At 35.1% G+C, this 16,043-nt stretch overlaps 1 protein-coding gene across 1 annotated transcript in view; it reads right to left on the bottom strand.

Moving 5' to 3' along the window:
* Positions 1 to 16,043, bottom strand: part of LOC138693303 (lachesin-like) — a 1,195,137-nt gene that overhangs the window by 16,142 nt on the left and 1,162,952 nt on the right. Inside the window, exon 9 of the mRNA XM_069817176.1 lies at positions 10,868 to 11,038. Coding sequence (XP_069673277.1) covers positions 10,868 to 11,038 — 171 coding nt within the window. The remainder of the gene's footprint in view (positions 1 to 10,867; positions 11,039 to 16,043) is intronic.

Genomic DNA, 16,043 nt, shown 5'->3' with positions numbered 1-16,043 from the left:
TCGATACCCGGGTGGAAATGTTGGGCGAGCAAAAAAAGGATATAGAACTTTAGCTAATATCTGAAAAAGGTATAACCGATAGCCAAAATGTGAAAACTGACTTCACTAACCGAAGGTTACAAGCATCTAACAATAGTTGCTGTAGAGTTACGCGCATGCGCGGGGAGCGAGGAGAGCGTCAGCCATTTTTGTTTCTTTTGCGTTAAGTCAAGCCTTCAAGTCAGTATATCCTCAGAATGCAAAGTGGTAAGACAGTGATATAAATCACGAACGATTCGTCTGAACGAGATCTAAACAGAAAATGATGAATCATTTTAAGATTGTTAAAATTTTATTTTTTTTTTTTTTTAGTTTTTTATTTATTAATCTAAATTAATTTATTAGCATCTAAACGAATAGTGAAAGCTTATAAATTTGAATCCCGAAAAAAATATGTTACTGAAATCGAAATGGCGTAATATTTGCAATTACAGTTTAAAGTCGAAATACAAGAAACGCATATCCCTTTGAATGATAGAAGGATCTCAAAAGAATCGAATAAGCCCAAAATTACCCAAGCCGAACGATGTAAGGCTTATAGAGAGAGGAAGAAAGACACAACTCGGACAGCTTCAACCGAGCATCTCCACTGCGAGTACGTGCGAACCAATGGATTTATTTTATTTTATTGGGTTATTTTACGACGCTGTACCAACATCTAGGTTATTTAGCGTCTGAATGAGATGAAGGTGATAATGCCGGTGTAATGAGTCCGTTGTCCAGCACCGAAAGTTACCCAGCATTTGCTCGTATTGGGTTGAGGGAAAACCCCGGAAAAAACCTCAACCAGGTAACTTGCCCCGATCGGGATTCGAACCCGGGCCACCTGGTTTCGCGGCCAGACACGCTGACCTTTACTCCACAGGTGTGGACGAACCAATGGATGTGGATATTGACTATTATCCAATAGAAGCAAACACAAATATCGGGTCAATAAACGTGGATAGATCTAAAGAAAATGTGAGAATATATAACACGAATGAACTGAATGAAATTACAGAGAAACAAACCAGACGTTTGTTACTTCTCAAGTCACATTTCTTTAAAAAATAAAAGTCTACTATAGTTAATTTATCCTTCACTTCCCAACCAACTTCTAGCTTCAGCGGTGACCAAAGCGAGTGTCGTGATTACATCGTGTAATCACAGACATTCAAACGGGTACGAGGAGTTTCCTGTACATTGCTGTGTGTTTCATTTACGTACTGAAGGCAAGCAGTGGCGGTATCATGTCGCTCTACAAACTATCTCAACAAGCAGTAAGAGATAGTTTCGTAAAGAATGAGAAGGAGAACTTTTTTCCTCATATGCACTTGACATAGTTTCCACAACAAGTTCTGTGTTCCAAGTTCCAAATTTCAAGGAAATTTGAGCAAACATCTTTGAAAGCGCGCCATTCCACTTTTTCTGTTACGGAAAGTTTTTCCTCAAACAAAGAGTTAACATAAGTTTGTGAATTTTTGGACAAATGAAAATGTCCTTTTTTAATTTGTCTTCACTCAAAATGGTAAACTTTTCTTTTAAATACTGAAAACCGTACCCTTGTTTGTATATTTTATTGCATAGACCTCACTTTGAACTGTTATGAAATTTACTGAATAGATGGGACTAATAACTGTTTATTTATTACAAGTACAAAAGAATATGCTCACAACCATAAGAAACCGGAAATAAGTCATAAACTCATAAAATGCATTAGCTTGTGTTTTGGTCTACAACCCTCAACTCGCGCCAGATGTTTCCTGGGGGAGAGCTAATCGAAAAGTGAAATCATAGTGCATCTTAAAAACCTTACGTGATACGAAGAAAAGAGATGCATTTTCGGATTCAGCGCACATCAAACCATAAGGGACACATTTTGTTTTAGTCGGAGCAAAATTCTTGTTGTTCGGTGTTATTTGCCCAGGAAATCGAACATCGAAAATCTTTTGGAGGTGAGGCGTCAAGTAATCTACGGCGAAACGGAAACTATAAGGTAATGTAATCGGTATGAATTTATTTCGTGCAGAACTGAGCACAGCAAGCAGTTCTCCGGTATTTGCAAAACTTATTGTCCTCTGTGTCTGAACTTGCTCACAGTGTTGATGATATCGCCACATAAACTGACGGATATGCTGTTCTGTAGATTGCGATATGGAACGTACACAAACTGCTCGTTCATCTGTGCGACATACATCTTCACACCGACAATGTGCCGGGGAGAGAATAGCTTAGCACACACCATAAACGGTGAGGTGGCAAGAACCAGAAGAGGGATATGGCGTATAGCCTATATTCTCACATTCAGATATAAGAAACATGAAATTTTCTTTTTCTTCTTCTTCCATCATGCTGAAATAGAGTGAAATGTTGCAACGAATGCAAGAATGACGAACTTTATACTTTTAAGTAATATAAGTAGTGAAATTCACGTATATCGAATACCAGCACAACGAATTGTGTAGCGTAGCGTATATAAAAATATTTCCGTTAAAATATATTCGCTATAGTGAACTATTTTACGTCTTGAAATTGGAAAATTCCAGGCAGATTAGACAAAATAACTATTAAACCTATATTATAAAGACAACGAACACGCACCAACCAGAAATATCAGCTGAAATGGAAATTGATGCTACAATAATAAGAAGAATGTGACCTCAAAACACGCTCCGTTCATTTTGATTTAGGAGACAAAGAGGAAGGCAGAAAATAGAAAAGACTGGAGAATGCTGGGTTTGCAGTGAAAGACTTTATCTTGGGCAGAACACTTATGTATAATGTATGTACACTTAATCTCAAAAGGTATAATAGTTTTTTGTTTACTTTCATGTAATCTATCCCTCCTTTCAATGCGGAGGGTTATATCGCTTCTAACCTGTATATCTATTAATCGAGCCACCCATTCCTTCCTCCAACCAACCATCCATCCATCCATCCACCCATCTATCCATCCATCCATCTCCCATTCCAACCATTCACACATATTCAATGGCTCATTCATTTATTCATTCAACCACATATTTATACATGCAACTATTCATCTATGATCTTAAATTTAGCCATTAGCAATTCAGCTGCATATTAACTCATCCATTCATTCATTCATTCATTCATTCATTCATTCATTCATTCATTCATTCATTCATTCATCATTCATTCATTCATTCAGTCATTCATTCATTCATTCATTCATTCGTCCATCCATCCATCCATCCATCCATGTACCCCTCGTCTAACCATTCATATCTATTCAATGGTTATGTAATCATTGATTCATTTATTAATCTTTCTATTAGCTATAAATCTATGAATTTTAAAATTTAACCATTCATTATTCATCCATCTATTTATCAATCCATTCATCCATCTATTTTTCAATCCATTCATCCATGAACCTCTCATTACAATCATTTATATGTATTCAATATCTGATACATATACATTCATTGATTCATACATTCACTGATCCCTTTATTCATCCAGGTAACTCTCATGTATAGATTTCGAAAGTTATCTTTTATCAATTAATATATCTATAAATAGATTAATCCATCCATTATTCCACCCTTGCATCCTCCAACCCACATCTCATTCTAATCGTTTGCATCTATTAAAATGGCTGATGCATTCATTGATTCGTTCATTCACAAATATCCCTGTTTATTCATGTTAAGTATAGGTCTACATCTATGGCTCTCAGAAGTTAGTCATTACTCATTAATTTACCTATTAATCGACATTAATCAATCCATCCATACACTTAACATTCTAGCTACTCATATCAAATCAATTGATGATGCGATCGTTACATCATTCATTCATTCACATTCATTCATTCATTCATTCATTCATTCATTCATTCATTCATTCATTCATTCATTTACTGATGTAAATATGTGTATATTTAACTATTAATCAACTGATCTTTAAAGTTAGTATTAATGGATCCATCCATCCATCCATCCATCCGTTTGTAAATTAATTATAATTTTTATTATAAATGAATGTGTGTGATAAGAAGGAGAATTAACTAAATTTGGTATGAACTGGGAACGTTATACAGTCTACTTTTCGTATTTTCAAGCTTAAGCTTATGTTTTGAACAACACTAGCGCTGTACTGAAAGAAAATAATATGTGATATGTATGTTATTGTAGCTCGTGTTTTCTTTCTTTAAACCCTGTACGATTTCCTATAAAAGCCAAAATTTACCACTTAGCTTACTCTGTGAGTCAACTCTTATTGCAATGTACGTACAGAACATTGTTGTTATTGACGACATAATATAAAAGCTAACTTTATCAGGCATCTCAAGCTTCTGGCTGGCTTTAGATGTGAGAAAACGCCGTATTGATTTTATGTAGAGACCAACTGTAAAGTTGGAATTTTCTTTATATTTATCCAAATTATTGTACAACATTTGTTAGACAGTCAGAATAGGAACTAGGTCTCATTAATAATAATAATAATAATAATAATAATAATAATAATAATAATAATAATGATAATAATAATAATTATTATTACTATTATTATTGTTATTATTATTCAAGAAGTTGAAGATTCATAGGTATTATTGTATTATGGCATGTCTACGAACATCTAGTTTTGTTTCTTCTTCTTCTTCTTCTTCTTCTTCTTCTTCTTCTTCTAGAACATGGTCTTTAGTTGAGTAAACATTAATGAGCAGATTTCCGAATCCAATTAAAGGAAAATAACTGTCACTTTCAATGACGACAGAAGTTTTGAAAGGGAATGAAATAGATACCATCTCCTGTAGGTACAATTGAAACAGCTGAAATATTAAAGCTATCAACCAAAAACATGTTTAACTATCTTTTTACGCGCATTCTTTAGTAAAGAATATATTCCCCCCAGAAGAGCATCAGCTTTTGAATATTTCTGTGATAATAAAGACGGAACATTTAATTGCAAATTATCAATAAATTTGAAAAAAAAATACAGGATATGATTATTAAAGAAGGAGTTAGGTACATTAAACCTAATGGATTTTACTAAGTTATCTTGAAAAGTATTCCTTGTGTGTCTGTTATTTCATTTCCGATGTCGTCCAAGTAATTGTCCAGATGACTTAGCTATAGAAGACGAAGAAACAGTATCAGAGAAGTTCAACTAGCGTTAAAGGAAATGAAGAATTGGAAAGCAACAAGAGTTGATGGAATCCTCATTGAATTAGTGAAATCCTTGGGTAAAGGCAAGAAGCAAATTCTATCATTATGCAACGTTATATGAAAAAGGCGACTGGCCTGAAGATTTTACGGAGACAGTGTTGTTTCCAATACCGAAGAAAAATAATGCAAAGAAATGTAAAGAGTTTCGGACTATAAGTCTGATATCGTAATCAGCGAATATTCTCTTGTGAATACTGAATCGACGTTTATATTCTAAGACGGAAGAACAGTTGGAAGAAGAGCAGTTTGGCTTCAGGAAGGGAAAAGGTACGAGAGATGCAATTGGACTGCTAAGAACAATCGGTGAAAGATACTTCTAGAAGAGTAAAAAGTGTATGTAGTATTTGTGGACCTAGAAAAGGCTTTTGACAGAGTGGATTGGAATAAACTGATGGGAATCCTAAAGAAAGTAATTGTTGATTGGAAAGACAGAAAACTATTCAGTAATCTTTATATGAAAAAGCGAGTCAAAATCAGGATAGGAGAAGAAATATCATAAGGAAGTGAAATAGGGAGATGAGTACGTCAAGGATTCCTTTATCACCTACCTTATTCAACACCTACTTAGAGGGATTTAGTGAAGAACTGCTTTCAGAACATGAGAGGAGTGATAGTAGGAGGAAGAAGAATAAAGTGTATAAGATTTGCTGATGATATGGCTTTGTTAGCAGAAGAGGGTATGTTACTAAGGGATATGCTACAGAAGCTAAATGACAATTGTGAATAATATGGGATAGAGATAAATGCAAATAAAACGAAGACCATGATCATAGGAAGAAAAATAAAGAAAGTTAACTTACGAATTCTAAATGAAGCCTCTGTTCCTCTCTCAAAGTGATAGTCCAAGTTTCATAATCATACAGAACAACCGATAATATAACTTTTTTATCAATTCTAACTTTCATGTTTTTTTTAGAGCAGACTGAATGACTAAAGCTACTCAACCGAATAATAACAGGCATTTCACATATCTCTTAGATATATAAATGTTTATTTGAGAAAATATGCGAAACATTATTGTAGGGTTTCGTTAAAATATAATAATTGAGGCTGTTACGGTAAGCGTTCACTACATCGTATCGCACTCCTCGTACGAATCGCACGCAACGGATATTTTAAGTGCACTGCGTTCACTGTAAAGGCTCTACCTCATCGCCTCATCGGATTCCTCTATCAGCTGTTTAAAACATGACGTCGTACGATATTGACATTACTGAAAGCAGAGGAGTTGAGGTTAGGTCTATTAATTACGTCTGTTAGCGAATAAGTATTTGTAATTGCTTCATGCGTCTTAATTGAAGAGGAAGAAACGAAAGAAATATTGGTTACATAATATATTTGCAAGAAACGACTTGATTACTGTAATGGGAACGCCTCAAATTATACAATTCTTCGCAATTTTCTACACGCGAAATAAGTTTTCCGTCTGCCATTTTGGCGCGACACTGAACATGGCACAACATAATAGTAACAGTTGACCAATTAAAATTGATTTATTAAAGAAGGCCATGATTGCACGCATCGGAAAAGTTGCCCATCCGAGAAACGTGGACGGATTTGCCGAGAGGCGATGCGTCCGATACGATATAGCGAACGCGGTTACATAACAATTACAGCAAAGATAGTCTTTTTCCGATCCGTGCGATTCGTCCGATGAGTGCGATACGATGTAGTGAACGCTTACCTTTAGAAGGAAAGGGGTGTAAGTGACATTTCTGAAAAATATTTTTAAGTGCATTCAGAGTAAATTAAACCATTTAAAATTTTTGTGGTAAAGTGATATATCTTTTAACCAAATCGCAAATTAACATTTAAAATTAAAACTTCACAAAATTTACGAGTGCTTAGTAACTTTTAATCGTATTGTTTGGAAAATAACGTAAGTGTACTTACACCCCTTTGCTTCTTACCGCCTCAATTCTGTCGTGCTGGTACAGATGTTCGACCGCGTAAAGTAGCTTAAGGAAGACGCGGTTACGTTACGCGGTCGAACATCTGTACCAGCGTCGTGGTACTACCACTGAAGATGGAGGAGCATTCCTCCGAAACATGTATGGTTTTTAACCGATTTTATTAATTTTATTCAATCATTAAAAAGTGTTCATATAACTGTATTATATTACTTTTATTATATATAACTATCTTACTCATGAACACACTTGCATCTGACCTAACTTATGTACTTTAACCAAAAATGTTAATTTTACAGGAGAAGAAAAAAAACTGTCTTCACACTGGTTTATGTCGATTTGATTTTCTTCTGTATAAATTATTGTAATGGGAGAAATACTTATGTCTCTTTTCCCAAGCGACTAAATGTTCCGTAAGTTGTCAATAAATTAATAAAAAATGTTTGTGGAAACTGACTTATGCCACTTTTCCCAAGCATTGCAAAATTGTAATATGAATTATTCGCACAAACTTTGCGTTATGACTAAAAAATAAAGCGGAATATAATATAATTACTGTGAAATTACGCATTCATACATGCACTGTATTGAAACGTCTTTCATTGGAAGTCATAGGGAGTTTATCGAACATAGGGTAATCAAAAGTTAGGTTTCGCTGTGCAGTGTTCTCGGTATTTAATATGCCTGCTTAGGGAGACTTTTACAGCCATCCCCGCAGTGCATTCAGAGTAACTACATAATCCATTATGGGGATGCAAAATGGAATAATCGCATAGACAAAGGCGCATTTTAATAGTCTGTCTGCTGCCGCCTCGCCCGGGCCTTGATAATGCACTCACTCACTCTCCGAAATGCTTTTAGCAGTCTGCAATATGAGTTATATGGCGAGATATAAGACGCTTTAGTTTTCTTCAAATTACACTCCACAGGAAGCAAAAGCTGCGACTTCCGCTACCAGAGTGGCGCACAACGTTAAAAACAAACATTTCGCGAAGCAATCATTCGGAAACTCTATAAAGCCTACCTGACAGACTTTCACACAACAACTTTGTTTGTCTTACAACAGAAAATGAAAGTCTTTTGTCAAAGGACGATATGTGTTCGCGTGGGAACTGTAAACTTCTACCACCAACAATCGACAGTATCAAAGGACATCAACCAGACCTGAAGAACAGCTCTTCATAATGGATTCAACAGTTACGTTCCAATTTGTTCGCCTTTCGTGATACTGAATCAGGTACGTTGCTACTCCGAAATGTAGGGTAGGACCATCTTTAATCTGTAACGTAACTAAAAATCCAAATTTCACACATCACTATACTACCATCCCCAAAAATCAAAATCAAACACTCTATCAATAAGCACAACCAAAATAACAATACAAATAATAATAATAATAATAATAATAATAATAATAATAATAATAATAATAATAATAATAATACTTACTTACAAATGGCTTTTAAGGAACCCGGAGATTCATTGCCGTCCTCACATAAGCCTGCCATCGGTTCCTATCCTGAGTAAAATTAATCCAGTCTCTACCATCATATTCCACCTCCCTCAAATCCATTTTAATATTACCCTCCCATTAACGTCTCGGCCTCCCAAAAGATCTTTTTCCCTCCGGCCTCCCGACTAATACTCTATATGCACTTCTGGATTCGCCCATACGTGCTACATGCCCTGCCCATCTCAAACGTCTAGATTTAATGTTTCTAATTATGTCACATAATAATAATAATAATAATAATAATAATAATAATAATACTTTCATTGAGAGAATTCATCTGTTGCAGTTTTCAAAATGTTATTTCAACCATATTCTTTCCATTATCTTAAATAAGTTTCAGTAATTTGTTGAAGTTTGAGGTAACCATCGTAAACCACCATAATTTCACATAACATTATAATAATAATAATAATAATAATAATAATAATAATAATAATTATTATTATTATTATTATTATTATTATTATTATTATTATTACCGTCACCCTCATTATTCATTGTAAACTAAATTCACTAAATCATTCTAAATTATAGATGTATGTAGAATATATAAAAAGTCACCAATTATCATAGCAAACCACTTACAAAAAAAAAAAGTTCAAAATCATCTCAAAACACCAATGGCGATTACTCCCTCACCTTCGCCATCATAATTTAAGACTATGCATTACTTGGCTTAGTATGTTTTGGCATCAAAAATATTCTCGTTGCCTGTAGTCAATTTCAGTTATGGCAAGTAGTTTTCTACAATAAAATCCTCTTATTACCTCAACCCAACAAGTACAATCTACCATTATCAACAATCACTCATTTCATATCCGTCGCCATCATAGTAATAAATTAATAATAATAGAATTCATTCCCACCAAAAAACCAAGGATTGGATTTTTTTTAGATTACGGCCTTAAACTTACTTTCACAATAAGATATTTCTTTCGTCTTACACACATAATCGTATAATCCAATTTCTTAAAAAAAAACAGACAGTTTTTAGGCATTTCACAACTATTAATCAACAATAACTGCTACCACAATCAAACACCAACGCCAACACTCTTACCATTATTACCACCACACCACAATTTTTTTAAGGGAAAGTAAGCACGATATATATCCACCCGTTGGAACTTCTTTATGTTTACAACTTCTTAAACATGTCATATATTCCTTTACTTGATGAGAATATGTCTATATCATCATGATCATCATGGTCATAATTATTAATATCATTGTTATCGTATATAAAAATAGGGTATATATTTGTTTCTATTGTTTTCTCAAAGTGTTTTTGTCTTCTCTGTTCATTGAACTCATTATATTCCATTTGTGCCAAGCATTTCTTTATTTACAGACATTTTTAACTGCACCAATATACAGTAATAAAAAAATATGATTGAAGGAATTCAATATATATATAAAAATTAGAAAACTTGTTATTTATGGAAATCAGTGGCCAAACATCAAGAATTATTAGAATTAACAATTAAAACTTCACGATGTATTTATTTGAGAGTATAACATGACCAATGATCACAAAAAATAAAAGAAAACACTGCACTCGAAATTCCTTTTCCCGATTTTCAGCAGTTCTGGACATAAAATTTAACAGAGTAGCATAATTCTCCTACAGTATCGCTCAGGTACGAGGATGACTCAGTTTGAAGTATTTCTACGCACTTACTGTCACATGATCTCGGAAACCAATCAGAGTTACCCAGTTGCTGGACACTAAAATATCGACATCAGTTGTTGGTGGTTCAATATTGAGCAATATACTATTATTTAAATTAGTAATAATATTATTTATAATATAAAATGCATTTTATATAAGACCAAGTATAAAATTGTAAGTCTTTACAAAGAAATCATAGAAATTACACACAAATTCCTACATGCAGATTATAACCGAATTTGTTACTACAGCGCTTAGCGAATTATTAAATTATTGTAAAAATAATAGTCGCGAGATTACGTAACTGTATATGCGCAGAAGCGGTTTGATCGGACAGGCTATGTAACTGACGGTCAGTATATATAAAGATTGCAATGTGTCTTAGGAACTGACCTATTTTCCTGAGGAAATTGTAAAGAGTTCCGACAAGTTCCAAATTCTGCATTTCATAAAACAAAATTGCAATATTGAAAAACAATACTACAACTGAATGAACATGGACTCTCAACTCTCAAATAATTAAACAATTATAATTGTGGATTAGAATGCTTATACTTACCCTGAAGTCTGACGCCTCCTTCAACCTTTCCGAGGGCATTCACAGACGCGCATACATAGCCCCCAAAATCGTGTTTCTGTACATTGAGGATCTTGAGGTTCATGTGCAGCGAGTAGTCGTTGATTGGAATCTCCACTATCTCGTACTTACTGCTCTCCAGCAGCTTCTCACCTGAAACAATCAACAGTCTCACATCAGGGAAAAGTTAACGACGTAAAACACTCAGTATGTTCCGCAGATCATTTCTTTTGTTTCAATTAATGTGTGTGTGTCTAATGCCTACCCACTTCACTTGCGCGATTCTGGTTCCGCATATTGCGGATATAGTGTGCTTAAATGCGTCAGGCTCATGTCAGTAGATTTACTGGCATGTGAAAGAACTCGTGCGAGACAAAATTCCGGCACACCGGCGAAGCTGATATAACCTCCGCAGTTGCGAGCGTCGTTAAATAAACCATAACTTACGTTATTTTGAGCACTACTTTTACGTAGAATTATGCACGAATTTTGCAAACGAAGATGTGAAAATGTGCGTTTCATTTCAGTGAAAAAAGAATAATAATAATTTTGTGAATGGTAGAAGTGTAGAAAAAAGATGATTGATGTAAGAAGAAAGGAAGAGGATGAGAAAAAAATATATCGTCGTTGTTCCTGCAATAACTCCTATACACAAATTATACTATTTTTCAGTAGGAAGAAAAAACACATTTATTCATCCTATGGCAGCCGTACATAGGGGAATGAGAATTCTCACATTTTCGAAAGAAAGAAATATAATTACTAGGGGGCGGATGTTGATGACCTAAAACCCTAGTAAAATGATAATTAAAATGCCCTTAAACTAATGGAAAAGTGACATAAAATTAAAAGAAAATGACATTTAAGTATTATTCATCGTACTCGCACCACAACTTCTTAAAAATTAGTCACCTTGTTTCAATGACTGCCCTGCAAATCTCGAAGAGAATTTGGCTGAGATAATGGAAAAGAACATGCAACAAAATGAGGTTTTAAGGGAAAATTATAGATTTTAATGGGGGTTTACAATGTGTTTCAATCAGGGGTGGTCCATGTCAGTGCCTTCATTCTCCGTCTCCTCTTCCTTCCGCGCTTCACTTTTGTTACCAGATCTTCCAGATGAGGAAGTGTGAATGACAAAACAAATTTTGTGCGCAACGCCTATACTTGCAATCTTTTTGTTAAAAATACTGTCTACTATTGTATTGCACCCCTTCCGAACTATGTTGGGGACACAACGTCCTGTCCAGGACATGGTGAAAGTTTCCCCCCTTCCAAACATAAATTCTAAGGACACCCTCGTTTCGACAAAAGAACAGTAGCGGTCGAAGTCCTCACTTAAACTAAGCTGCTGTCAAGAATTTTATATTACTTCCGTTGTGTAAAGTGAAGCCTTCAGTGGAATGAGGGATGGACGTTAGAGTCTGTTCCAAACTATAAAACTCAAACTTCACTGTTATTCAGTTATTCAGTACTGACCTATTTGGTTAAAAATGATTTAAAGACCTATCGGTAAAGATGAAAGTAAAATGCATTCCAAATGATCTAAAAGTTATTCAAAGTATTAAAAATGACCAAAAAATGCCGAAAAAATATAAAAATGACCTATTAGTCCAAAAACGTCAAAAATGCAATATATAAATTACTTTTTTACGTTTATATTAACATAGAAAGATTTATACATTATTACGCATCTTCCTAATGTGAAAAATAAGAAGATGACTTTTTATCAACATCCCCCTCACTAATCCCACAATAATTACATATAGGAGATTTTATTATTTACTGCATCACTATTTAAGTTATTTTATGCTCGAACATGCCGAAATGTAGTAATTATACACCTGGTAGCAGTCCTTTAATGCATGTCATTAAAGTACACATATTCATTAAAGTTCAGGTTTTCGATTATTCTCGGATATGCAATCGAAAGACAACGAGGGAAACGTCACGGAGGCTGGAAAACCAATACTGTCGCAGAAGGTTATGTTCTGTTACTATAATAATTAGCGTTAATTGTAAATAATATTCAAATAAATTCAATTTGTCATCTCGTTTTTCAATTCTAATTCAATTTCCAGGTTATATTAAAATTAGTTCATGTTATTTTCTAAATTATATCAAGGTCAATGACATTATTGCTCCTCGGAAAAAAATCGATACTTTCGCGTCTGCGCACATCTCACAATTTACGATGTATGCACAAGGTCACTTCCGCTCTTCAGTTAGATACGAATAAAATTAATACTTCTGAATAATTTCAAGTTAGAAATATGGTCGAGCATAAAAAGTCGTATGAAACTTGCCTATAATGGTAATTAAGACGCTCGTATGAAAGTTATGAAACGAACTCGCGTCTTAATTACTATCATTATAGGCTCGTTGCATAATGTACTATAATAGAGCAAAAATCTGAAAATCGATAAATATGTCACATGTGAGTTATTGCAGGAAAACGACTATATATTATTGTGAAGACAGTAATCATTCCATCTCGGAAATATAGAGCTTTGTATCAGAAATCGTGTGTACGTATTGGTTTATAGCCGAGAGGTGGAGTACGGGCGCGACCCGGACCAGGATGATGAGTTTGTGTGCAGGCTATATGGTGGTGGGCGATGTCTCTGCTTATATGTGCCGCTGGTTCACCTCGCTGCACGTGGGCCGTCCATTATGGTCTACGGCTTACCGGTGGCTTGTGAACAGGTGGGACTCTAAAGCTGGGCGTCTCGCAGTCATGCCGGGGATTTCCCGGGGATTCACGATGTGACGGCCGGCACTGATAACTTTTCCCGACGAAATGACACTAAACAGCAGTTGCCTAAACCCGAGTTAGTCCCATGTAGTTGTAACAGGGATCCTCGGCATATTGATATGTATTCAGGATGTTATTGTAATGCAAATATGTCACACCTATAGCGCTGTCATCTCTATAAATGTAGACAAGGACCTGTATCTCCTGAAGTACAGTTCGAAATCTGAATACACAGGTGTACACTAGATACTTTTGAAACGTTAATAGAATTATTGATAGTGTTAGGAGTATCGCAAGTAAAGCGATAGGGTTGGAAGTAAATCCCGAAAAGACTAAGTATATGATTATGTCTCGTGACCAGAATATTGTACTATAAAAATTGGAGATTAATCTTTCGAAGAGGTGGGAAATTCAAATATCTTGGAGCAACAGTAACAAATATAAATGACACTCGGGAGCAAATTAAACGCAGAATAAATATAGGAAATGCGTGTTATTATTCGGTTGAGAAGCTTTTGCCATCTAGTCTGCTGTCAAAAAATCTGAACGTTAGAATTTATAAAACAGTTATATTACCGGTTGTTCTGTATGGTTTAGAAGCTTGAACTCTCACTTTGAGAGAGGAACAGAGATTAAGGGTGTTTGAGAATAAGGTGCTTAGAAAAATATTTGGGGCTAAGAGGGATGAAGTTACAGGAGAATGGAGAAAGTTACACAACGGAGAGCTTCACGCATTGTGTTCTTCACCTGACATAATTAGGAACATAAAATCCAGACGTTTGAGATGGGCAGGACATGTAGCACGTATGGCCGAATCCAGAAATGCATATAGGGTGTTAGTTGGAATGCCAGAGGGAAAAATACCTTTAGGGAGGCCGACACGTAGGTGAGAAGAAAATATTAAAATGGATTTGAGGGAGGTGGGATATGTTGGTAGGGAATGGATTAATCTTGCTCAGGATAGGGACCAATGGTGGGCTTATGAGAGGGCGGAAATGAACCTCCGGGTTCCTTAAAAGCCAGTAAGTAAGTAAGTAAGTAACTAAGTAAGTAAGTAAGTAAGTACGTTAGGAGTATCGCCGGGAATCAATAATTTTAGTAAAAAGATTCGATACTTTTGGAAAAAATTCTACTTTCAGCGATAGCTTTCTACAGTCACCATTCTTTATCCCTGTACCGCATTAAAGAAAAATTGGTGCATATTTAAAATAATATGGTATTATTTATACTTAACTTAATATAAAAAATACGTATGATAAGAACTTTCTTGTGTTAAATTTTAACGTACCTTGTTAACAGGTTTCGACCTATTTTCGGTCATCTTCGGAACTGGTCGTTGTTGGTCTTGGCGCCTCTTGTTTCCTGTGTGGGTGCGTTCGTAGTGTAGAGTCAAAGAGTGTATGTGTTTTGAAATTGAATTGTGTGTTGAGAATATTGTTGGTGTGTGTTTTCGTGTGTCTGTATATTTCATATTGTTCTAGTGTGTAGAGTTTCTGGCTTTTTTGGTTCGATGTGCAGTATTTCCATGTCTGTGTTGATATCCCTGTAGGTGTGGTTGGCATTTGTGATGTGTTCTGCATATGTGGAGGTGTTTTGTAATTTTGTTATGGGTGTGATGTGTACTTTGTAACGTGTTTGAAATGATCTGCCTGTCTGTCCTATGTAGAAGTTGTTGCAGGTGTTACATTTGAGTTTGTATACACCTGTGTGGTTGTATTTGTTTGTTTGTGTTGTTTGTGTGTTGAGATGTTTTTGTAGAGTGTTATTTGTTCTGTTGCGATGTTGTAGTTTAATTTCTTGAATAAAGTTGCAATTTTATGTGTGTTTTGTTTTCGTATGTTAGTATGATGTATTTTTTGTGTTCTTGTGTTTGTGTTGTATTCTTCTGTTTTTTGTGGTTTTGTTTTGTCTTACGTATTATAAAAATACAACCACATAGGCGTATACAAACTGAAATGTAACACCTGCAACAACTTCTACATAGGAAAGACAGACAGACAGATCATTTCAAACACGTTACAAAGGACACATCATACCCATAACAAAATTACAAAACACCTCCACATATGCAGAACACATCACAAATGCCAACCACACATACAGAGACATCAACACAGACATGGAAATACTGCACATCAAACCAAAAAGCCAGAAACTCAACACAATAGAAAAATATGAAATATACAGACACACGAAAACACACCCCAACGATATTCTCAACACACAACTCAATTTCAAAACACATACACTCTTTGACTCTACACTACGAACGCACCCACACAGGAAACAAGAGGCGCCAAGATCAACAACGACCAGTTCCGAAGATGACCGAAAATAGGTCGAAACATGTTAACAAGGTACGTTAAAATTTAACACAAGAAAGTTCTTATCATACAGATTCCG

This window comes from Periplaneta americana, chromosome 17, assembly GCF_040183065.1.
Source record: "Periplaneta americana isolate PAMFEO1 chromosome 17, P.americana_PAMFEO1_priV1, whole genome shotgun sequence".
Classification (NCBI taxonomy): Eukaryota; Metazoa; Arthropoda; class Insecta; order Blattodea; family Blattidae; genus Periplaneta; species Periplaneta americana.
The sequence above is the reverse complement of the archived record's forward strand: the minus strand, read 5'-3'. Positions and strand labels throughout refer to the sequence as shown.